Raw genomic sequence first — 24,706 nt, 5'->3', positions numbered from 1 at the left:
AATCCATGATGGATTATAATAAAACAAACTAAAGAATCAATATTTTGCAGACACATAGTCTGTGTAAACATGTCTGTGAATTATCTAGACTATCTGTGAATTGGCTGTATTCATTTCTTGGCAAGATTAGACAGATACCTTCCTCTTGTAATATTATAATATATGATTTAAAATATAATATTAAATATATTCACACTATTTCTACTTTGATGTTGTTGATACTACCCCTGGTGGTAAATACTACTGATTGTGAACATAGACTACTTGCCATGAAACGAACACCGCCAATTCACAGATTGTCTAGATAATTCCGAGACACGTGTACACAGACTACATGTCAAACAGCTTCGCCGGGCCAAAGAGGACTCCTACAGAAGTGGGGACAAAGCCTTGTACAACAGACCAAATAAATAGGGAGATAAGAGTGGCAAAGCAAAACTACTCTGAAAAGCTGAAAAAGACAGCTTTCTAGTAATGACTCTACATCAGTGTGGAAAAGCCTGACCGGCAAATCAGATTTAAGAAGACTGCAACGGACGTTTTGGACAGCAGAAAGGATCATTGGTGAACCCAGGGGCGGTTCTAGGCCTTTTTTAGGGTGGCTTCAGCCCCCCTGTCTGTGATCTCAGCCACCCTAAAACTAAAAGTATAATTTTTACTTTTATAAATAAACAATAAAAATTACTTTAAAATGCAGGACATGTCGTCGATGGGAAAGAAAATTATTTATTGGTTTGATCCAAGATTTTTTTACTTTGCTTTAACGCGCGTGCGTTGTAGTCTTTCAATAGTGCATCAACTGTCTGCTTTATTAGAACGGAGAAGCACAGGCACGCGCAGCGTGCACGCGCAGTCAGAGCTGGAGGCGTTTATCTATAACGTTAATCAGAGGAAACCCGCAAAGACTGCAACCAAAAGCAGTGAAATTTCACTATTCTTATTACCAGACTTTATAGCACAGACAAAATATTAATGCAAACAATCCATTCAATAACAAATAAAAAAAACATTTATTGATTTGGTCTTTGTCTTGTGAATATTTTTTTTAATGACTGCATTCATTGGACACATACATGAACTGATGATTCAAGACTGCATAAAATTACATCATGCATAAAATTTTGGTGTCCACTTTTGCCATTTTAAATAATACCATAACTTTTGGCTTACCATGTAGTCATATATCTAATATAAAACTCTTCTTGTTTTAAATTCTCACTGAGGGCTAAACCCCCTAAAGGTGAAAACCTAGAACCGCCCCTGGGTGAACCCCTGCCCAACCTTCAGGATTTGTACAAGTGAAGAAACTGGAAGGTAACATCATAAGAAACATCTAACCATAAAAAACACCCCCCATGCCATATCCGTCTTAAACAGCAATATAGGGATTATCTCCTGTTCTGTAATTCATTCTCCATCTCTAATTACTGCCTTTTTCCCAAGTACTATGTAAGTGTATAAATCCTTACTATTTAATTGTTCACTGTTCTCATGTCTATATGTATGTACCAAGAGCACCTTAAAAACACAACAAATTCCTTGTTACCATATATCACATGGTTTTCCTTTGACTTTACAATGCAAGTTAGTACAAATCAAAAAAAACAAAAATAATAATACTGCTTTTACTGCGCATGCGCAGCCACTGCGTTAAGCTGCCTGCCGTCGGTTGAGTGCAGTAGCCATATTTGTTGATGTGTCACCTCAACAGGCGCTAACATTAGGACGGTGGACGCGCTGTGTTGTGACTACTTTTATAACAGCTGTGCTGAATGGACCTTACATAAAGGGTAAGTGAAATGTCACATTTAAGCTCATTCTCGGGTCAACCATAGCTTCAGACACACCGCAGTTCCGGCAGCTACGTTAGCTAGCAGGCTAATCAGGTGTTTTCTAGTAGAGTCTGTAGCTAACGTTACCTCCCGATTCTCATAGCTGGTTTAGAATATTAATGTTTTGTTCGAGCAACATATCTGTACTGTTAGGTTCTAAATTCTCGTGTTTTAACGACCATAACAAAGCTTGCGCTATAGCAGGCTTTGGCCACCGTGTTCAGAAATGTCCAGCTGTTTATTTACAAACAATCGCTGATTATGGATGCAGTTGACAGGTAGCTTTGCTTTAGCTACATCCGTGGTATCGATTTCACACCCACAGGTCCTTTTGTTCCTAGTTCTTTTTTAGATCTTTTTGGGACCAGACCCACTTGTTCTTAGCCCATTGTGAAGGTGTTGAATTCATAGAGCTAGCTAATGTAAACAAATATGAGAGTTTCTTCACTGAGTGTGAGCAGAGAAACCTTTCCATTGTATTAACCCACTTTCTTCAGGGTTACAGCACATTATATAACAGGATCACAGTTCCTGAGTTCATTCTAACGAGTGTTGATCCTGAAGCCTGCTTTCTATATTGTCACCATTTACCTTAGTATTTTCTATTCCTTCCTTCAACCTGTGTGTGGAGTTTACATGTTCTTCCTGTACTTCAGGAGTTTCCTCAGGTTTCATCCCTCAGTCAAAAAATGTCAATGGTCGCTGATTGACGTCTATAAATTGTCTGTAGTGTGTGAATTCGTGTGTGAGTTTGTGAAATTGTGCCCTGTAACGGGTTAGCACCCCACATTGTGTGTGTGTGTGTACAGAAAAGTGATGGAACTCTGGTTTGGAAGCCTGGGCTACTGGGACAAGAAGAGTATTTGTCATTATGTGTCATTTTTTAATATTATTCATAGCAAACATGTGATATTAATAGTCAAGAAGTCATCCATATGTATTTTGTGTTCTGTCATTAAACAGTAAGAGAAAGAAAATTCTCTACTTCCAGATGACCTTTTGTCAAGAGAAAATAGATGTTTTCCAGATTTTAATAAAATATTATATTATAAAATGGAGAGAAAAAAAAACACTTTTTATCGGCATTCAAACGTCATTTCAAACCATTTGTAAAGGATAATATCTATGCCTGAACGCTCCCCGTTGTGGAAATTATCTTTACATCAAATCAGTTTTTGTATTGCTATATATCGTCTTCATGCTGAGTTGTGTATAGATACACAGTTTTACATGTTCAGACAGTCCTGTGACTTGGTAACTTTACAGCATGGCATATCTTGATTTAAAGCACTCTGTCCAAAGTTCATTTCTTGAATTTTGCTCTCACTCTTACTCTCTGGGAGTGCTGTATTAAGAGAAAGGTCATTTATACACTTGTAGCACATGATTGTCCTCTGCAGTGCTTGGCATTTGTAGCAGTATCAGTTGAGTTCATAAGAGAACAATTGCAATGTCAGTATGTCACTGAATGAAATCCAGTGGGATGAATACCAGCTCAAATTTACTTAAGCTGTAGGCTGTGTGTACAACAGGGAAAAAGGTTTCCATTCTTTTGGTGTGTAGAGGACAGTGCTAGAGCCTGAGATATGTCAGAAGAAGGAGGAAGTGACTTTTAATTTCTCACTGTCTGTTTTGCAGGAAGGAAGTATTATAAAATATTTCTGCAATGGCAGGACCTTTTGCAACACTTTTATTTTTGACAAATTAAAGAATTTTTGTAATATACTGCTGTTTACCTTTAACAAAGTAAGAGAGATGTAGTGCTGATCTGTGCATGGTAATAATTAATTATCTCTTTCAGGTGTGGTGTTTTACGAGAGCATGGAGCAGTGTGACTGTCAGGGAGAGCAGCACCCCACTCCAGATCATCACAGCACAGACGCCTATACAACATGCACAGGATCATCACAAGCCATCAGTGATGGTCCTGAACATGAGCTAAAGGGTGTGGAGGATTATGGTGTACAGGAAGCTGAACAGGACAGTGTGTTAGACAGCATTCAGTCTGATGGTGCTGAAAGGGTGGAACTGAGGCTGGACCTTCCCACACTAGACCAAGAACAAACAAATTCAGAGGACGGACAAGGGGATGGCAACAGCAGCTGTGACAGCGGAACCTCCTCTATAGATGATAGCAGGACTCCTCCAGCTATTCCTAATGGACCTGTAGAAATAGTGCCTGCTGTTTTGGATGGGATAGAAGAAGATATGCTTCCTTCCAGTCATCCTGTAGACCAAGAAGTGACCTCTTCTTGTGTTCCAGAAGATGCAAGAGAATCCTGTGAGTCAAACAGCATGCCTTCACATGAAGTAAGTCCATCAGGGAATGCTGCCAAGCCTCAAAGTCTAAGCAGTCAAAGTGGCAAAGTGACAAACTCAGTAGTTTCACCACAGCATGAGGCTAATCATTTAAACTCCGTGTCCAGTGCTAACCTGTATGATACAGACTGTAGCAGGAAGCTAATGTCTGAGATCCAGCGCTCGGTATCTCAGGAGTCTCTATTGGATGAGCTGGAGTCAGAGCTGCTGAACTGCCAGGTACGTGAGAAAGGCAACAGCAGAACGAGCCTTCCGAACGGTCTGCCCAAGGATCCAGACACCATGGTTGTGTTCGAGAAGTGTGTCCAGCTCAAATATGCGCAACAGGAAATGGCCATCAAGAGGTACTGAGTATTTTGAAAAGATTTGTCTTTTACATAATCTCCTGTTTATCACTGGCTTTTTGGTTAGAGAGAGGTTACAGTATAGCAATTTCACTGTGAGTTTTAACGAAAAGGTAAAATCCTATGAATATTCAAAATTCCTCAACAGGGTTTTAAATATTCTAAATATAATATAAAAACTAATTTTGCATCAGAACTACTTGCACAAAAGTGTTGACAATCAACACAACAGCTGTTCCTCCACCACAAGTTAGATTAGATTAGCATTCCTGATCTACCTGATATTCCTCTTCCCTCTCTCATACTTACTTGACAAGACATTCTTAACTAAAATGTTTGTCAGTGGTATATTTTCTTGTATGAGAACACAAGCGACGGTTATTCATATATTATCGATATATTGCATATTGTTTTATTTCTTTTGTTGTCTTATGTTTAATTGGGATATTGTCTTTGGGTGGATTGATCCTATTAAGACTAGATATTGTGTTCATATACAGACTAATAATAACATAACTTATTTTTCCAAATCTTCATCCAACTAACACAACTAAGAAATTTTAACCATGCTTAAATAAATAACAGGTCACAAATTACAATAAAGCATCAGACAGACTATCTGGACTGAGAATATTCTCAATTACGTATGATGATCACTTTTTTTAAACCAGACTAACTATCTGTTGACTGTATGCTGTATTTTTTAATGTTACCAGACATTTTTGCCAAATATTCATATATTTTCTGAGCCCAATGCACCAATATACCTCAGTGCTGTGACTTGCATGTGTTTTAAACCATGTTTGGTTCTATCTAATATTTAAAGCAAAAGCCAGTATTTATTCAGATTATTGAGGTCAATATTGGGATTGCGATTGCGATATAATAAACAAATGGTATCATGAGTCAACTTGCTTGGTTCTCAAGGAAAATGCACACACAGATTACTGATAATCACAAAAGTATCAGTGAGAAGTTGAGAACACTCGTTTAAACAGTGTATACTCGAACTTGACTGCACATCACATTTTTTACTTTATTGATACTGCTTTTAATCGTAATGCAAATACCGGTCATCGGGACATAAGCTGTCATGTACAATAAAAGAGCCTGTGCAGCGACAGGAAATATAATTTAACACAAAAAGCCTAGATGGTGGACTTGCGCTCAGGATTTTTTATTTATTTATTTGTTTTTGTTTGTTAATTTATTTATTTATTTTTGAGCAGCGTGTGGACGAATTCTTTCTACGTACACACTATTTTATTTCTTGATAACAGACCGCTGCGAACTATATATAACACACCGTTGCCATGAAAAACAGAGTGTTGCCATGGACACAGGATTCTAACCGTAGAGACGGAGCGTACTATTTTCTTTAGAGGAAGCAATACAATCGTTTTTAAATCAATAAACTTCTTTTTAAATCATAATTTTGTGTCAAATTATTGATTTATTTGGTAGGTAGCAATATTATAAGCGGGATCCGCTTCGCGGACCTGTAACTTGATCAACAGTGCGAAGCCGCGAACTCGTGCTGAATATTTTAAAGGCGTAACAGCTGATGAAAAAGCAGAGACAATTGTAGACGAAAATGAAGAGAGATTTTATCTTAGTTTTTATTTTATACAAAACATTTTCGTCTCGTCTTTTTTCGTCAACAATAATGCATGTTAATTTAGTCTTAGTCAGCGTTTTTGGACAGTGGTGCAGTCTTGTCATCGTCTCGTCTTAGTCATGAAAAAAAGGTTGTTGCCGAACATATTTCGTCTCGTCTTGTCTGAAGAAATTAACACTACAGTTCAGTGTCCGTCTGCTCGGTATCCATCTTCACCCGTTCCGCGCTGCACACCAGAAAAAGTCGCGGTAGCGGTGTAGTGTATGAAATAGGCAAACAGCTTTCAGAGAGAATGATTTGTCATGTCCACACATGCATTTATTTATTATTTATTTATTTCATAAAATTGCAGCATTTTGCGTCATATAATCGCACAGGCTTGATATTGCGATTGCAATTGCGATATGATTAATCGTGCAGCACTAGATTTTAGATTAGTTTTGTTGTGTTATTAGAGAGGAGAATCATTTCCAGTGTTTGGAATTCACTCCAAATCTTTGGGGTTGGAATTCTTTTAAATCATGTCTTTGTTGTAGTAATGTAAATTATGCCATTCTAGAATTAATACATCTAATCCCCTGCTGTGTATTGCACTATATGTGACCATATTCCCTTGTGGTGTTACTTTCCTCATTTTCATATGAACATCTGCTTTGACTAGAAACTGAAGCCAGTCCAGCACTGAACTGTTGTTAGGCTCTTGTGAAGGAGCCTCTTCACTAATCATTTTTAGACACTTGTTAAAATTTAACAAAAAGTGTTAAACCCTTCCAAATGGATTAGACCAAATCAAAGCCAGGCAGTAAAAACACTGAGAGATATTTGTAAAGCTGTTACAATAACAGTGGCTGTCATTGTGTGACAGGTTGCTGGATGAGAATAAGAAACATCAGGAGTTGATTCTGGGCATCTGCTCTGAGAAAGACAGCATGAGGGAGGAGCTAAAGAGGAGGATGGAAACAGAAAAACAACATCTTTGCACTATTAAGAAGGTAAATCGTTATCACTCAGCATAAGCTATAGTTAAGCAGCATGTTGTGTTTTTCTCTGAGAGAAGGTGGCATGCTGGTGATAATAATCACTATACATTTTCATTCAATTTACAGCCTGCCACTGGCCCTATTTATTTTTCCAGAATGACCACTGTTATTTGAGACATGGTCAATAACAAGGCTAATAATAGAATCTGATAAAAGTGACTGGCACGGCGTTTAACTAAATAAGCCTCCTCGTGTCCATTCAGATGGCAGACCTGAATAGCCAGTTCAGGCTCTCTTTCCTGATTAATGTGCTTATTTACTAAAGCGCCTGCATCTGGTGCTGAGTAGATACACCTCTTTGAGTCCTACAGGGGCCTTTGTCACAAAGGGTAATAACACAAATCAAACAGCAGCACAGGAGGTCGGCTGTGTCTAAAGAGCAATAATCCGGTATCAGGATAATGACAGGAAACTGCTGTGTGTACTATACTTTCACAGCTTCTCATCACAGCTGAATTAGGAGGGGCATCTGTGCTCTCTCATCTCACCAGACTCATTCGCTGCCTCCTTCTGTGGTGAGAGAGCAAGGGGCAGAGATGCAATCATATGCTCTCTATCAGTAAACAACAAACACACAAAACCAATTCTAAAGCTCTTACTCTTCAGTTCAGGTCTGGATGAATAAAAAGTATGGGTTGAGAATATGAACAGATTTCATGTCTAAGCCAAGTTTTTATTTATTTATTTATTTATTTTATTTTTTTATTTTTATTATTCTTCATTCATAGGGTACTGGGTCAAGAAGTAGTCTTAACAAACCTGAAAAGGTGGAAAATCCCTTAATGACTTACACAAAACATTTGGTGTGTAACTATGTTTACACTGAACACGCTGAACAATTCTCACTAGGTGTGATCATACCTCAGATAAATTTAATGTGCTGAAGCATTAATTTATTATTATTATTATTATTATTATTATTATTGGGCTTAACTGGTAAACAAGCACAAGCCTTTTTTTTTTAGCCTAGTCATTGTGTAGGCAACTAAAACACAGCACTGGCAGCACACTGGAGGTTTTACATATCCTGTGGGATAGATGATAAATATATTGCCTGTCAACACGTTACATTTTTCTTGTCTGAAAGGCCAGTAACAACCTGGCAGCTGTTTAGGCGTTGTGCCCTTTTAATCACAAAGGAAAATTTTGTTTTAAATCAAAGCCAACACACACCTGATTTGTTCATAGATTCCGAAAGGCTCTAGGTAATAAATTTAGCCACCTGTACCAGGTTATTAAAAAATACATTTCTGACTAGCTGGAAGATGTCCTGTGCCCTGTGTGTATTTTCTAGTGTTATTGCACAATTCCACCTGTGTTATACCGTCATGATCTTTGATGTTGAGTCAGTGTTGTTCCTGAGTGATTAATAGCCTCTATCTTTAACTCTGCCCTGTCAAACCCGCTTTTGTGTCGTCATACTGGGAGTGTCCATGATTAGACCTGCTCTAGTCATTCCTAAGCAGATTTTTTTAAAATGATAACTGTCTGTCTTTGTCCTACCAGTTTGAGAGTAGGGTGGAGCAACTACTGAAGGATCTAAAAGAATCCAAGGACAAACTGGTTCACCAGGACCAGGCGGCTAAAAACACCATTCAGCAGATGCAGAGGGAGATGTCCTATCGCCTTGAGCAGGTTAGAGGTCATCACTATGACCACTGCCACTGGTACCATGAAAACAATCGCCCAAGATGGCACCCTTCCCCCTTTCCCAACACAAAGCTCTTTTTCTTCCACAGTGGATCAGTTACTTCCAAACAATGACTAGTCTGTGGTTCTCAATCTCTATTTCCTTCATCCTTCGTGTCTCATTTCCCATCAGAATGTGGCACTGTTGTCTGTCTTTATCTTTTACTCATAGTCTCAGTATTGGCTTCAGTTATCAAGGTCTAATGTTAAGTTAGATTTAATAGGTGAGTGGAATTAGTTACTTATTATTGAAGAATTCATTCAGACTGGTCTTCTCTTTCATACGAAATTCTCAGAACAGTGTCAGTTATGAGACGGTTCCCCTTTACTTTCCTGCAAACAGGAGCCTCAAAGCCTGCCAACTTGATTACTGAAAGCACCACTTCATGACAGTACATTCTCACAGCTCAAAACTAACACACAATTAATTTGTAAATAAAGATACAAAACAATACAGTTGTACACGGCTGATGTTGCATTATTTTATTTAACTTTTTTTTCAGGCTGGTAAGAAGTGTGAGGAAGCACGGCAGGAGAAGGAGGCCATGGTTATGAAGTATGTTCGAGGGGAAAAAGAGGCACTGGACCTACGTAGGGAAAAGGAGCAGTTGGAGAGAAAGCTCAGAGAGGCAACTTCAGAGGTGGACAAACAGGCCCGGAGGGGGAACCAGCTAGCGCAGGAGAAAGGACGGCTTCAGCAGCTACATGAAGCCAAAGTAAAAATGCTCCATTATATTAGTAATATAAAATGATACAAGCTGGCTGATTTTCAATTCTGCTATTTATTAAGTTTCATTCTTGTTTATGTAGGAGAATGAGATAAGTAGGCTGTCTCGCGAACTGGAAAAGCTCAAGGATGATATCAACTCTCATATCATCAAAGTGAAATGGGCCCAAAACAAATTAAAGAGTGAGACAGATGCTCATAAGGTAACTTGTTTAAACAGGCTAACTGTGATGAAATTCTATAAAGGGAAATTTCAACTCGTATTTTATTTTTATGTATAATTTGATACAGACAGATTGAGGCCTGTTGTCAGTCCATTGTTTTTATTTATTATATTGTACTATTTTCAAGTATCATTTTTTTTTTTATCTTGTGGTGTTCTTAACAGGATACAAAAGACAAGTTAAAAGAAACGACTGCTAAGCTGACACAGGCAAAAGAGGAGACCGAACAGATCCGCAAGAATTGCCAAGACATGATTCGAACATATCAGGCAAGTCTAAACAGAATACTTATTGGAAAATGTGTGGTAAATATTCTAACTAGGTGGCACTACTACTAGAGTTTTAAATATCCACTAGAGGACAGTATTGTCTGTTGTGTAGTGTGCTGGCCCTTTATCTCTGAACATTCTAAACTACAGTCCTGCATCATTCTTTCAAGGTTTAAAAAATGTGTAATGCTAACACCATATATTTCTAACTTGTTGAATGTATAATGCAAAAGTAAACTGTCTTGGTGTGTGTTTTAATTTTTTTTTTTTTGCACAAATGTATCAGTAATCTATGAATGTAGAAGCAAAATAGATCTAGGAATGTCATGAGCTCCTTATCACTTATGGGGAAATAATTTTTGTTCACTTTCATAATGCACAATTAAATTACTCTCTTTCACTAGGAGTCAGAGGAAATTAAGTCTAATGAATTAGATGTAAAGCTGCGGGAGACAAAGGGTGAGCTGGAGAAGCACAAGCAGGAACAGACAGATCAGCTGGAGGTGAATTCTTATTGCTTTATTTACACCTGTCTCAGGGTCCAACATTTATTTGCTGATGCTGGTTTTATGCACATCAGAAACAGTTCTAAAACCTGAGACCCTTTATAGAGTATTAAGGTTCTATTTCTGTAATCCTGTAATATGTTTTTATTTACATCTCGTGAATTTTTGAATTGCAAAGTGCTGTGTATTTGTCGTGTGACCACATTTAGCTTTTAGTTTGTTTTCTTGTCTAGTTACTATTTATATGTTATTAAGTCCACTTTTAAGTATTGTCCTGAAGTGCTTTAGGATTTTTCAGTGAAGCGTTATTTGATTTATATTTGCATTTTTATTAGCTTTAATAAACTTTAACATTACTTGTAAAGTTCTCTCAGCCATCACTTTACTAATTAGAATGGGCGGAATGAAGCAATTGACTAATGGTGCTTGTAGCTCTAGAGAAGGCTCATTTGCATCACGTTTTCCATTATGATTGACAGATGCATCGAGCCAAGATTAAGGAGCTGGAGGATCTAAAGAGGAGCTTCAAAGAAGGAATGGATGAGCTTACCACTCTCAGAACCAAGGTAAGAAATTTCTTATGCCATGTATATGCATTGTATACATAATTTGTGAATATTTAAATATTTATTGTACCTTCCTGCTCTCTTACGTACAGGTAAAATGTCTGGAGGATGAAAGGCCTCGCTGGGAAGATGAGCTGTGTAAATACAGGGAGATCATTAACAGACAGAAGTCTGAGATCCAGAACCAGCGAGAGAAGCTGGGGGACATTCAGAGATTAGAAGAGCAGCATCAGAGGTAATAGAGGCATCCCATCCACCAACCCTGACCAATTAATCTTACCACTCGCAGTGTCCTTAATGACTCAGAAAAGCCCATAGCTACTGTAGTATTGGTTCCATGGAGCATTCCCCTTTCCCATCTGGTGCAAAGTGTGTCATAATTGGGATTACATTAGGAAAATGTTTTCAGATTAATTTTGACTCCTGTGATGATGATTTTAACACAGACCAGTGGGTGTGTCTTTGAATCAGAGATGATTCATTTGAATGACCTTGTCAGTTCTTTGTGGTGGGAGAATCTTTATGCAAGAATACAAAAGTGGCTCTGTGCCCACTGGTGTATGATCATAGGGCCTCTTCAAGAGTTAACAGAATTATTTATGTGTGTGTCTGTGTGGAGTCATTAGGGCATAACGACACTTGATATAGTGTCATCATTTCAATGTCTAGGAATTATGTCTGACTATGGCTTTGGCACATAAATGGAAATTGCAGTAAATCACATAAATCTGTACATATGTTTTCTATAAAGTTTTCTCTTCTTGTGTCTACTTTGATTGACAGAGATGAGCAGGAGATAATGTCTTTGAGGGAGGAGGTAGAGAGTCTGAACTTACTGTTTGCAGACCTACACAAAGATGTTCAGGGGGGCCGAGTGCGTGAGGCCGAGCTCCTGTCCTTCACAGAGAAATTGACGAGTAAGAATGCTCAGCTGCAGTCTGAGAGCAATGGCCTGCAGACTCAGCTGGACTGCATGAACACTAGCTCCAGGGAGCTGAAGAACAGACTGGAGGAGACCGAGAGGGCTCTGGCAGATATGGTGCGCTCATACGTGATCACATAAGAGCAAATAATCTTACTATGGTCATATAAATACTTCTATTATTATCTATTCCAACCACATCTACCTAATTCAATATTGAGAGTGCGTGCTGCATTAAAAGGGCAGCTTTAAATTGAACCGATTTTACAACACAAAGGAAGCCTCATCACTCACATGGTAGAAAAGAACACAGTAATTTAATGATTATGAATTTTATGCCTCTTTGGTTTAGAAATTAGATTGATGTGTGTGTGTGTTTTTTCAGACAATGAGGCTGAAGAGAGAGGAACAGCGAATGCACGATGAAGTCCAGGCTCTTCAGACAGAGCGATCTGCTTTGCAAACAGAGATTGCTCAGCTGAAGATGAGAGTGGAGGAGCTAAGAGATGAGCTGATTACACAGAAAAGGAAGCAAGCAGCCAACATCAAGGATCTGACAAAGCAGCTCACACAAGGTAAATGAAACAAAGTAATACCAGTCATGTGGCTGTTAATCTGAAATCTTTATGGTATGATAACCTCATCTAAAAAATACCAATGTTTGTTTAATGTATCAATCATCTTTTTAAGAAAATTTAAGGGGGGAAACTTCATAGCCAAAATAGGTAGTAGCTAAGAGAGGCTGCACTCTTTTGCTACTTGTGCTGCCAACAGTAGCAGTTTATACAAGCAGAGAGTTTTTACTACATTGCTGAGTGAAGAAACAGAGTATGATTTAGTGGAGTCTAGTGTGTGAGTTGCAGCCAGATGCAAAATTGATGAGGAACACTGGAATAAGGAAATTGGTTAAATAAAATAAATGAACATGTAGACTGTAATAGATGGATATATATTTTATGCATGTAAGTGTTTGTGACTAAATCATGACTATATCACTCTAACAACCATAACCAGGACAAAGACTGTAAAGACTTCCAATAATGTATTTTGACACAGAAGAGGATGTCAAAATTAATATGTAAAGATTTCTTTCTTAGGCCACTATATATTAGATTTAGTAAGATTCTGTCATATGACATTAACGAACATGAGAGAGACTTAAATATGTGAAGTCAGTCGGCAATTCCTCAAGACATTGTTTGGTTTAATCCAATTTCATCTTTTCTTTTTGTGTCTTGTTACTGTGTTAATGCTCCCATAAAATGGTCTTGGTCTATTTCATATCTCTTTTTTTGGGTGTTAATAGTTCCTATTTAAATTACTGGCAGGATCTCCAGTCCCTAAGTCACAAATTTGTTATTTAAATGTTTATTTTTTACAAATTATAAAGCAGATTTTTAGGTTAAAAGTGAAAACCTTTTCAAAGAGTCTTTGCAGTGAACTATCTGTAATCAGTGATGACGGCTGACACCAGAGCATCAGTTAATGAAGGGCAGAAAAAAGCATAAAAATGTTTAACTGTATGCGTAGCCTTTTTAATGGTGCTAAGTTCATTAATTTAATGGAGCATTAGCATTTCTCTGAAGTCCATGGATTCCTGAGGCACCGTTGGTAATTATAAAGCCATGTTGGAGCACTGAGAGGGCTTGTGGAGCGGCTATGCTGCAGAATCAGACAGATTGAGGTAATGTATTCATCCCTCAGTGTGACTGCAGGAAAACCTAGGTTAGGCCACAGTACATGTTCACACCACACTTTACTAAGTACAGGAGAGAAAGAAAAAGGAACATTAGAGAGTCTGGGGATTTGTTCCTATAGAGGACATGTGGGGAATGTGAAGGTATTTTTAAACAGCTCTATTTCTGCTCCTGCTCTCTCGTGCCTGTTGACTTTTCTCCAGCTCAAGGTGACGACCTTTCACTTGAAGTACTGTAATTGAACATATTTGATTTTTGGTAAAGATACGAGTCTTGTGAAGTGTTCAGTCTGTGTTCATGGTCTCCAGGGAATGTGATTCTGAGCAGTAAAATGTTTCTCTTCCTGTGAGAAATGGGAGATTTTCAGGTGCTTATTTTTTGTGGTTGTGCTTTGCTGTGTAATAGCACGTAAGAAGCTGGACCAGGTGGAGAATGGGGGATGTGATCGTGAGGGCAGCAGCATGGGCAGTCGCTCCAGTTCCTCAGGTACACCTTCTGCTTCTAATAAACATTGTCCTAATGCTCAAAGTAAGAATGATAGATTTTAGTTTAGAAGTAATCTTTTTCATATAGGAGTTGCTTCTGTCTTTCTTTCTCTTTGCTTGTCAGCCTGCATGCCTTTCATCTACCTCTTGAAGCATCCTAGTCTGATATTCTGGGTGTGAGTGATTGCCATCTGCTGTGTGAGGCTGATTGTTATTCCCCGTATGGTGTGACTGTCACTTGAATGCTTTGGGCGAGACTTTGTTTCCATTCTTTCCCATTGTGTTTTAGGTGACATTCTCTCTTCTTTCTGTCTTTTTCTGTCTCTGTCTCTCAGGCTCTCTTAATGCTCGAGGCAGCAGCATGGACGATCGTTCCCCAGAGAACCAATCAGGTTCGTCTGTGGTGGTCGTGGACAGCTTTCCAGAGGTGGACAAGGCCATGTTGGTGGAGCGCATCGTACGGCTGCAGAAAGCCCATGCACGTAAAAATGAGAAAATTGAATTCTTGGAGGACCACATAAAGCAGCTTGTGGAGGAGATCAGGAAAAAGACAAAGTGAGTGAGATAGCGTGTAATCTAATATAAGAGTCTCGGAACAGCCACCCAAAATGTCACAGGAGCCGTTTGCGTCTTTTACTTTTTTGTATTTTATCCCTTGCCAGTTCTTATTCCTCAAGGTAGCTGCATGCCACATAAACTCCATTACGTCTACTGACTTGTACAGTCTCCTTTATACTCCTATATTCGCTTTCCATAAGAACATCGTGCTCAGTTTCTTGATGGGCCATAAACCAAGGCTAATGTGTTTATTTTCTTATTTCAATCTTATCATATTTATAGGTCAATTTACACTTTATTTTGTTTCATAACATTGCTAAAGTTATAACAACATAGATTTATTCCACTGTTTTACTGTAGCATTAAAGAAGAAATCATACTGGCTAAATTCGTCCTCAGTCCTCAGTCTTCCACCTGTCTTGTCTTTACTCTGTCATCACTTCCATTTTTAACATTTTTATACTAAATATCTATACACTTCAGTATATGAAGTCACCAATTTATCACAGGCCAATTAGCACAGGGTGTATTTCTGACGTGTTTATAAATATCACACCCAGCCGATTACGGTCACGTTTTTTTGGACAGTGAAAAGTCATTTTGGACGAGCAGTTGTCACTCAGATTTCTACAATAAAGCCTTGTGACTTGTTTGCGCAACATTTGAAATCTTATTAAGTGATCATTCAGCTTTCAGTGAACACACCACACTTGTCTTTGTTTTATTTATGTTTTACAGTTTCTCAGTATCATGACAAGATGTATTTTTTCCATTATCGTATTAACATTAAAAGGGAGAACATAGAGAGGCCTGTGAGGGAATGACTATTTTTAGATGCTGTGACAAGTGTTAGAAGGAATGACTTTGTTTTTGTGGATAGTCCCCGACATCAAACAGTAACTATAAATGGATAAAAAGTATGATGTCATAAGTATGTAATCATTGGCAGTTCGATGTGGTTTAAGAGGACCAAAACACTTGTTCAGTTTTCCTATAATAAAACTGCACTTCATGTTTTGTTCTTTACTTTAGTTTCTTGCCAAACTGAAAATCTAGTTTATAGATTAGTTTATAGTCTTACAAGCATGTTTAAAGTTATGTTTATGTGTAGTTATGTTGTCGTGCTCTGTTTATGTACGTAGTTATAGTGATATTCTGTTTAATCTATTAAACGTCATCCTTTTTGTGGGTAAAATGGAAACGCACTATAGAGAAGGATGATTGATTTAAATAAAGAGAATAGAAAAAATTCGCTTAGCAAAGTTTTGTCCTGACAAAATCTAAATGTGAAAAGGACTTCTATCTTTATACCTGAGGGGGAATAAATCCTTTATGAAATCCATATTTAAATTATTACAGTATAAGCTGCTGGTAAGAGTAAAAGATAGATGAATTGTCTGGGGGTTGCTATTTATCACTGTTTTCAAAGATTTTATACGAAATGTCCCGTAACCAGCGTGCGTCTGGTTCTTCAGTATTCAGTGCTAAAAGATTCAAATGGTGTTCTGATGAATCAGGCATTCATTCATTATATCACTCTGTATCAATTACAGCTTTGGTTTACATGGTGATACGGATAAATCTGCTTTGCACTTTCTAGCCTTTCCTCTGTCCTGATTCCCTCTGCATGTGACTATAAGACACTATTTTACTTCTGTATATACAATGTTTCTGTCTGCATTTTCCTCTTAATTATTTTCCCTTAGTTATCAGTAAGACTTCAGTGGTCAGTGTTGCACAAATACAGAACTGTTCATTATATATTGTTATATAGTGTTGTTGTCTGTTATATAAATAATGTCACAGAGATTCCCAATTATGCCTCATACCGTATTCATATATCTGATAAGCACGTAGAATCAGATTGCAAATGTAGACAAAGAAACATGAAGCTATTTCACAGTGTCTGACTCAGCATTTAAAGATATGAGCATACTTGCGTATTTGGTTCCAGTGCATCTGTATGGTAAATTGATTACAGAATTAAACTTGATTTGGTTCAATTCCCCAGCCAGTGCTTTCAGCTAATGGTGCCACATTTCTTCAAAGAGAGATAAAATTACACATGTGTTCTAAATGGACAGATATTAGATATTGGTTTCTTCCATAGCATATTTGATTTTGTAGATGATTTCATTTAAGTTGAATTAATATACCAAATATACCAGATTAGATTGCTGCGAATGAAATCTAAATGAAAGTACCTTGTACAGATCCAGAGATGCTTTTATATTTTACACAGCAGGATTAGGAGTCCTAAGCGTTCATTGGCATGTATATAAAGGCATGTATGCATATATGTGAGGTGCATTTTACATTTTAAAATTGGAGTTTGAAGTTAAAATTCAAATAATTAGAACATCATAAGTAAAATGATTTGTATATTTGTGGTTTAGTTATAATTTCTAAAATGCATACGTCCTTTTAAGTAGCCCGCTGCTGTCCTTGCTTTCCCCCTGCTGCTCTTACTGCTACAGCAAAGAATCAGGCCAATGCCATCCTGCCCTGGCTTTATATAGTAACAGAGAGAGAAATAATTTCAGGACATATTGCCACTGGTTCTCATCTGCCATCAGAAAGAAGTCTTACCAGTTATCAAATAATAACCATGTGGACAATAACCCCATTCTACTACACACAAATTAACTTCTCTCCTCATTTCCATACAAGCCATGATATGTTTCATGCAAAATTACATTTCTCTTCATTTTTTTTCTGTTAAATACTGCCATAAGGGAAATTGTGTCCAAATGGACCCTAAATAAGTTTAAGGTAAGCCAATCTGTTTTTGTAGCAGTGAGTGAGTGAGTTATTGATTGGTTAATTGATTGATTTATTGATGTCATTTTGTATTGCTTTTCCTATTTGTAGCTACTACAATGGAATACGTAATGTTAGTGCCTTCCCTATCTGTTGTAGATAGCCGGGGCTTTTAAAACACCCATCTTCTCTGATGAATCTGATTATCTGTTTTATAACGAATTCTGTTAGTGCCACATCATTTGGGGAGTTCACCCTATACATGTATGCCCTTTAATGTCCTTGGCTCGAGACATGGACTGAATAAAGCATTAAATTTGAATTGGCCGTTATGTGGGCCATGCGTCACTGTGGTTAAAAAAGGTTCGGAATGGGGAGAAATGGGGGAGACAGTACTTTTCATCTTCATTTTCTCCATTGTAGAAAGTCAACAATAATAGACGTAACAATACGATTTTAGATTTAAATCAACACATCGCAGTTCTTAATTCAGATTTAAATTGAGGCACTTAAAAATAAATTAGGCTTTATGACCTTGAGTATTTTAGGGTTTAATTCAATCTGAAGATTTTGTCTTTTTATTAAAATGCACTCAGAAGATGCGATTATTTTTGGATTTCTCACCTGGGTGGTGTGTCTCACAAAAACAAACAGCCTCAGTAGAAATTTCATTTTCTCTCTTGTGTTTATTTTCATCATATATTGCCTTATGTAGTTGTGTAATGGAAAGCAAGGCTTCCTGCTTTCACAACGCTTTTAGAAAGCCACTCTTGCGCTCTTGCTATATGGGTTTAATCACGATAGTGGGTTTGGCTGGGCTTGCCAGTTTTAAAGATTGATAGCTTCTTGGAGTTCTTGGATTACTTTCAATTTATTGTAGCTTTATATGTCCTGAATAGAAAGAGACGAGGTCCATTGATTTGATTTGGTGATTAATGCTCTGTGACTTCTCTTGTGTCCTAGTTCATTAGTGTCTTGAGCTTTGTTGCTTCCCTCAGAGGTGTTCGTAGCATCACAGCCATTACTGAGCTTTTATAATCCATCAATTTCTGTGAACAAGTGTTTGTGTGTATTTATTTATATTTGCTTTGTTGTTGTGACCAAATCAGATGTACCCTTATGTGTCCTGCAGAATTATCCAAAGCTACGTTCTGAGGGAGGAGTCTGGAGCGCTCTCATCTGAGGCATCAGATTTTAACAAAGCCCACCTTAGTAAGAGAGGGGGCATTATGGCCTCTCTGTATACATCACATCCTGCTGACACTGGACTCACTCTGGACCTCTCGCTGGAGATCAACAGGAAGCTCCAAGCAGTGCTGGAGGACACGCTGCTCAAGAACATCACACTGAAGGTAACATGGTCTGCCTTAATAAAGTGCATGTAGTGTACATGGAACCTAAACAATTACATGTTTCTAGTCTACTTGGTTCTCACAATCCATGAATTGTTGCATGCTATTATGGCACAGTTTGTGGTAATTTGCCTATACATGGTTCACTTGGAGAACTGATATTGCAGAGGCTGCCCTTGGTGTTTGCTGATGTAATCTCAGAATATGGCTGGGAAGGCGATAGCTATCATCAACTAAGCACTAATGATGCATAGAGAGTGCATTCCCACACAGGATCTGCTATGAGCATGAACATTAGACATGAAGCTCCAGAACAGAGGAAAAAGCTCCTTGTCATGGACACAACTTTTTATAGAATAAAGACTAATGGTTGATGTACATGGGAATGTATCAGCAATAAGATCAAGGTGGATTATTCGGCTGTTTACTAGGAGTATGTGTTCACTTGTAAATCATCAGAAAGGGATTCAAGACAAGATGAAATTAAATTTTGAAAATTGTGATTTTGAGAGACCGGCTCATTACGAGACGGACATTTGATCTGTCTTGTAATAAACATGTAATGAAAAATTTGATCCAGTTGCCAAACAGCTCTATCATAGGTCTTCTTTTGTGCAGTTAAACTTTACAAATGCAGTTTGGTCTATAAACATCTCTGAAAATTGTTCGGCTACATCCAAATATTTTCCCCCCTTTTTCTTTTATTTATTTATTTTTTAATAAAAAAAAAAAAGGCCTCAACATGAATACCTATCATTAGAGTAAAGTAGCATGAATCCACAGTTTTTGGAAGCAAATGATTCACAGCAATATGATGTTTTCCTTTACAGGAGAATCTCCAGACCTTGGGTTCAGAGATTGAGAGATTGATTCAGCAACAGCGACCGGTTGAACCCGGCATCAGGAGAAAATGACCGTAGATCTCTCAGCGGTGTCGCTACAGGACATGACAAATGTGCAAGTTTACAAGCATTCAGGTGCTCTGAAGGGCCAGAGTTTGTAGTTTAACCCAGGAGAGGCTGTCAGGAAAGAAACACACATAGTCATGCTCCCATTCTGTGGCAAGCTGGGGAAGGGAGAAAGGCATACCACAAAGCAAGTGACCTCTTGGAGATTTCTCCACCTGCTTGGTGTCAGACTGTAATGCATCATCACTCACCTGTCAGGTGAATGTTTCTTCTGTACCTGCCCTCTAAAGTTCATAAAAGAATTGCACATTTTCAACCCAGTGATTTGTAAATGTATGAAAACTGGATAATGAATTAATTAATGATTGAGCACACACGTATTCAATGAAGGTACTTCCACTTTCCTCTAAAGAGATTGACCCTAATAATTGAGAAAAAGAGGCTTCAGTGGGTAATGGTGCATTTTCGAAGCAGGACATTTTCAGATTTGCTCAGAATCATTATCTTGCTGCATAAAGGACACTTCTTCTTTTTCTGGCCCATAATGCTTTTGTGCCAATTAGTGAATGTGTGTAAAGTGCAGACACTAATGCATACTCCCACATGGTAGCTTGAGAAAGGAGATCTTTTTTTGCCACAAGGTTTTCTTTCAGCCAGATCTCGTATTCTCTCTGCAAGCTGAGTGAAGCACTTAAAAAAGACCGGTTATTACACTGCATGCACTTTTCCATTATTAGGTGTTTCAATACAGCATAAAGCAGATTAATCTCAACTAGATTGGGGGTAATTTGATACAATTATTGGTCTTTAATAAGCTTTTTTTTCCTTAATCTTATTAAATCAATGTTATGTTTTATTTGTCTTGCTTACTGAGAGAAATTCTGTCTGCCATTTGTTGTCTGAAAAACTGTCAGTTATTATATTTTCACTCTTCTTCTCCCTCTCGCTGTTTGTGTTTCTTTTTGTTAAGCTGTCGGGAGGTTTAAATAAAGAGTAGTTTATAGGGATCAGTGGGGGGAAAAATTATATTAGTATATCGAGGAAATAGTGCAATTCTGTTTTTCCTTTACTCCATTGTAGAAGGGGGGGTTTGTCCCTAAAACAGGTCTGAGCTGTGATCCCCACAGCAACTGTCCCATTTAAGGTGCTAAAAAGAATGAATTTCTGACGGCAAATTCCTTTGGTGGATTGAAGCCAGACTGTATGTTTTCTACAAGCTCTATTCGGACTGCCTGGGGAGTTGCTGGCCTAGAGATCTCTGCTCTGCATATTTAAGAGTTAGAAAGAAATGTGTCATTAGCTGCTGCTCATAGACTCATTGTCTTTATTCTTCCCTTATGGAAGGTAAATAGTGAAGGATTATTGTGGATGTGGCAGTATGTACAGGGACCATGTCTTTACCTGCAAGCCTTTTCCACGTATTAAGACCAGACATATGAATTGTAAACTTTTGCCCCTAAACTGCAAAGAGGGATTAATAACCATGTACCACAACAGAACTGGAGGCCAATGTTGGGATCTTCACCTTTCCTCTCCACACTCCATCATCCTAAAAACACCAGAGGCATTCCTTACAAAGAAAGAAAGAGGAAAATATTGTGCAATGTGAAAAAGCTTTGGAGGCTGAACTCCAGGATAAACACTGTCAATAACTGTTTAAGTATCTGTATTATAATTTATTAAATCTCCCTGTTAAATTCTCTTTAACTATGAAATGACAAGAATTATCTTTTGAAGTATGAGTCTATGTGAATGGTGATCAAAACTGATGAAGTGGAAAAATGCTATTGAATCTCTTGCTGAATTGTCATCTGTGCTCCGTTCAGTTAACATAGTCAGACTGTGATTATACAAACTTGTAGATATGATGTGATGTAAATGGTAAATTGTTTTTAAAGATACCAAACTGGATTCCTTTCTGTAAATATGCTGCTTACAAGGAATAAAAAAAGAAGAAAATTGACTCCCTGAAACATTCTTTTTTCTTGTACATTAGGTCATTCTTTGAATTGCTGCACAAAATAGTTTAGGTAAACTATTTATATTAGTTTATTGGTTGTCTCCCTAGTGAACCGTCATAGCCCTTTTATGCAAGTTGCAACATCGGGGCAAGCATCAGCAAGTATTCAATTATGCAGGTCAGTGTGTTTATACAGAGAGAGTTTAAATATAGGATGCAGGAATAGCATTTCTTCCCAAGAGTCTTGCTTTCACAATCTGCTGAATTTGTCATTAGATCACTGAAGAGGCTGATGGAAAATATAGCATGTCCTGATCAAAATTAGAGAAAGGTCATATGCAGTGAACGTGTTTAACATCATAATATACTGTAGATGTATGTATGTTTATTCCTTTTGGGGAAATTAAAATGCTACAGAGGCATTATGGTATAACCTAAATAAAGAAGAAAAATAAATATATAAACAGAGCAGCGGTAGTGACGATTTAAAATAAATAAATAAATAAATAAAGAGGGGGAAGTCGTGACCTAATGGTTCGAGAGTTTGACTCCAACCCTAAGGTTGTGGGTTCGAGTCTCAGGCCAGCAATACCACGACTGAGGTGCCCTTGAACAAGGCACCGAACCCCCCCAACTGCTCCCCTGGTGCCCGCAGCGTAAATGGCTGCCCACTGCTCCGGGTATGTGTTCACGGTGTGTGTGTGTTCACTGCTGTGTGTGTGCACTTTGGATGGGTTAAATGCAGAGAACGAATACTGAGTATGAGTCACCATACTTATGTCACATCACTCCATTAACGATCTTAATTTAAACGTTAGGTTATTCATAAGTGGAGTGTTTTGACTGTGTCATGTTTATTTTCTTGTAATATTACACCATCCTGATGTTACAATGCTTGTTGTCACAACACTTGGATTGTCAGTCACATGCACTGTGTAGCACTGTATCATAAAAAAACACAGCAACTGACGTTTACAGATAGGTGAGACTTGCACTCGAGCCCCAGCGGTAAGGTGCACCACCACAACACTGTTCTTTCAATCGTTAACTGTAAAACCATCACTTGTGTTTTATGTTCTTTTGATCCAGCTAGAATTATGTGTCATTCTTCCAGCTGCTGATGTTCAACAAAACTTCAACAGGACATGTTTGGTGGTCTCTTTTTTGAATCTTATTCAGATGCCGTGTTTCCTTTGTGATAACAGCATGAAAATAGTTTACACAAGACACGATGTACGTAAAACAGATAATAATCACGCGTTCAAAAATACCAAAAACATCACTTGGATAAACAGAAATATCGATGGTAGAAATATAATATGAAAGAGTGAATTATGTGGAAAGAGATTAAAAAATGAGTTGCCCAAGATGCTCTGCCAAGACGACAGCAAGGTTTTACATCTACTTTCCAGATGCTCTTTAAATGGATGTAAACTATATCAGTGGAAAGTAAAATTACTTATTCATTTCTTTTTAGTAAAGTTTTTTCATCTCAGTCAAGGCGAAACAAACAGTGGCTTTGATCAGTCATTGATCTTCTTATTAGTTGAGTCTGTACACCTCATTAGTTGAGGAAAGAATGTTTGAAATTCAGCTTAATTCTGTGATATTTTCGTGGCTGGTAGACGTGGTGAAATATGCCAGGTTAAGAGATCCTGTCCCTGCTGATGGTGCCAGTGGGACGTTGCATAAACCCAGCTGCCAGGCTATTTTTAGTTCCTCCTGATAAGGCACTATGAAACTCATAAAGCTTGAGGACCTTCAGAGATTTCATAAGCCACATTTAATGTCTTTCTCCATCAGGGTTATCTTGGCAATAGCACCAGTACTGTCGCTGAACATTACTAATATGCCTGTGCATATTAAAAGGTTTCAGAGGAAGGGCTATTTTTTAAAAAAGATACATGAACAAAGTTGAACAAGCAAAATGTAATATAAGACTATTCCTTAATCAAAAGACCACTGAGGTTCTGTTATTAAAAGATTCTTTAATGTATGTGTGTGATCTTTATATGCCATGAACCGATCGTACTAGTGCACGCTGAGCATTTCACCTAATGAATCATAGAAACTGAGAAATGTTTGAAGTTTGGCAGATATGCAGGAACCTGTCATGTACCATCTCTTCATCACCTCATGAAATAAACAGTTCTGATCAGCAGACAAACAGGATTATCTTAGCTTCAGTGAAGCAAATAGATTTAAAAATGTGTGTATACCTTAGAATCGGCCTAGGCAAGTGTGACAGAAGCCTATTTTAAATACTGCAAAAGATATCAAGTGAAAATGTTGTACATTTCAATGTATTTAGCATTCCTGATATTACTCTGGCAATTGAGCAAGCATGAAACGAGGAAAGAATGTCTGTATCTTTATATATACACAATATGTGCAAATGTTTGTAGGCACCTGGCAGTCACACCTGTATGTTGTTCTTCATCAAACTGTTGGCACACAATCGAATTTAATGATTTTGTATGCTGTAGCTTTACCGTTTGCTGGAGCTAATGGTCCTAAACCTGTTCCAGCATGACAAATAGCATTGTGCACAAAGGACATAAAGTCAGGGTTTGCCTTGGAGTGGAGGAACTTGAGTGTCCTGCACAGAGCTCTGACCTCAACACCACTGCACACCTTCAGCATGAACTGAAACACCAACCTCACCCTAGAACGATCTTGTGGCTGAATGGTCTCAAATCCATATAGCCAGGCTCTAATGTCTATTAGAATGCTTTTCTAGAAGAGTGAAGGTTATTATAAAGGCAAATGCGGTATTAAGTATCTAACTGGATGTTCAAAAAGCACATACGGGTGTGATGGTTAGATGTGCACCTGTATGTTTGCCACAACTGTTTATTAGATGAAAATAATTGTTCAGATGTTACCAACATCTTCACTAAAATGCAAAACGGTTTCCTCAATATTGACAG

At 37.9% G+C, this 24,706-nt stretch overlaps 1 protein-coding gene across 2 annotated transcripts; it reads left to right on the top strand.

Moving 5' to 3' along the window:
* Positions 1-1,643: 1,643 nt before the first annotated feature.
* ccdc186 (coiled-coil domain-containing protein 186) lies at positions 1,644-21,779 on the top strand. 2 transcript variants are annotated; one of them, XM_060858228.1, is made up of 16 exons: positions 1,644-1,790; positions 3,634-4,495; positions 6,979-7,105; positions 8,660-8,788; positions 9,346-9,558; positions 9,653-9,772; positions 9,958-10,062; positions 10,467-10,565; positions 11,048-11,134; positions 11,227-11,369; positions 11,918-12,173; positions 12,442-12,631; positions 14,159-14,239; positions 14,574-14,793; positions 18,689-18,908; positions 19,739-21,779. In XM_060858228.1, exons 2-16 carry the CDS (start codon positions 3,654-3,656, stop codon positions 19,820-19,822), a joined length of 2,916 nt encoding a protein of 971 aa, XP_060714211.1. In that variant the 5' UTR covers positions 1,644-1,790; positions 3,634-3,653; the 3' UTR covers positions 19,823-21,779. The 2 variants fall into 2 exon arrangements, with proteins under 2 accessions (XP_060714211.1, XP_060714220.1); XM_060858237.1 differs by lacking the exon at positions 1,644-1,790 and adding an exon at positions 3,303-3,477.
* Positions 21,780-24,706: the final 2,927 nt, after the last annotated feature.

The sequence above is a fragment of the Tachysurus vachellii genome, chromosome 2 (assembly GCF_030014155.1).
Source record: "Tachysurus vachellii isolate PV-2020 chromosome 2, HZAU_Pvac_v1, whole genome shotgun sequence".
Lineage (NCBI taxonomy): Eukaryota > Metazoa > Chordata > Actinopteri > Siluriformes > Bagridae > Tachysurus > Tachysurus vachellii.
The sequence above is the reverse complement of the archived record's forward strand: the minus strand, read 5'-3'. Positions and strand labels throughout refer to the sequence as shown.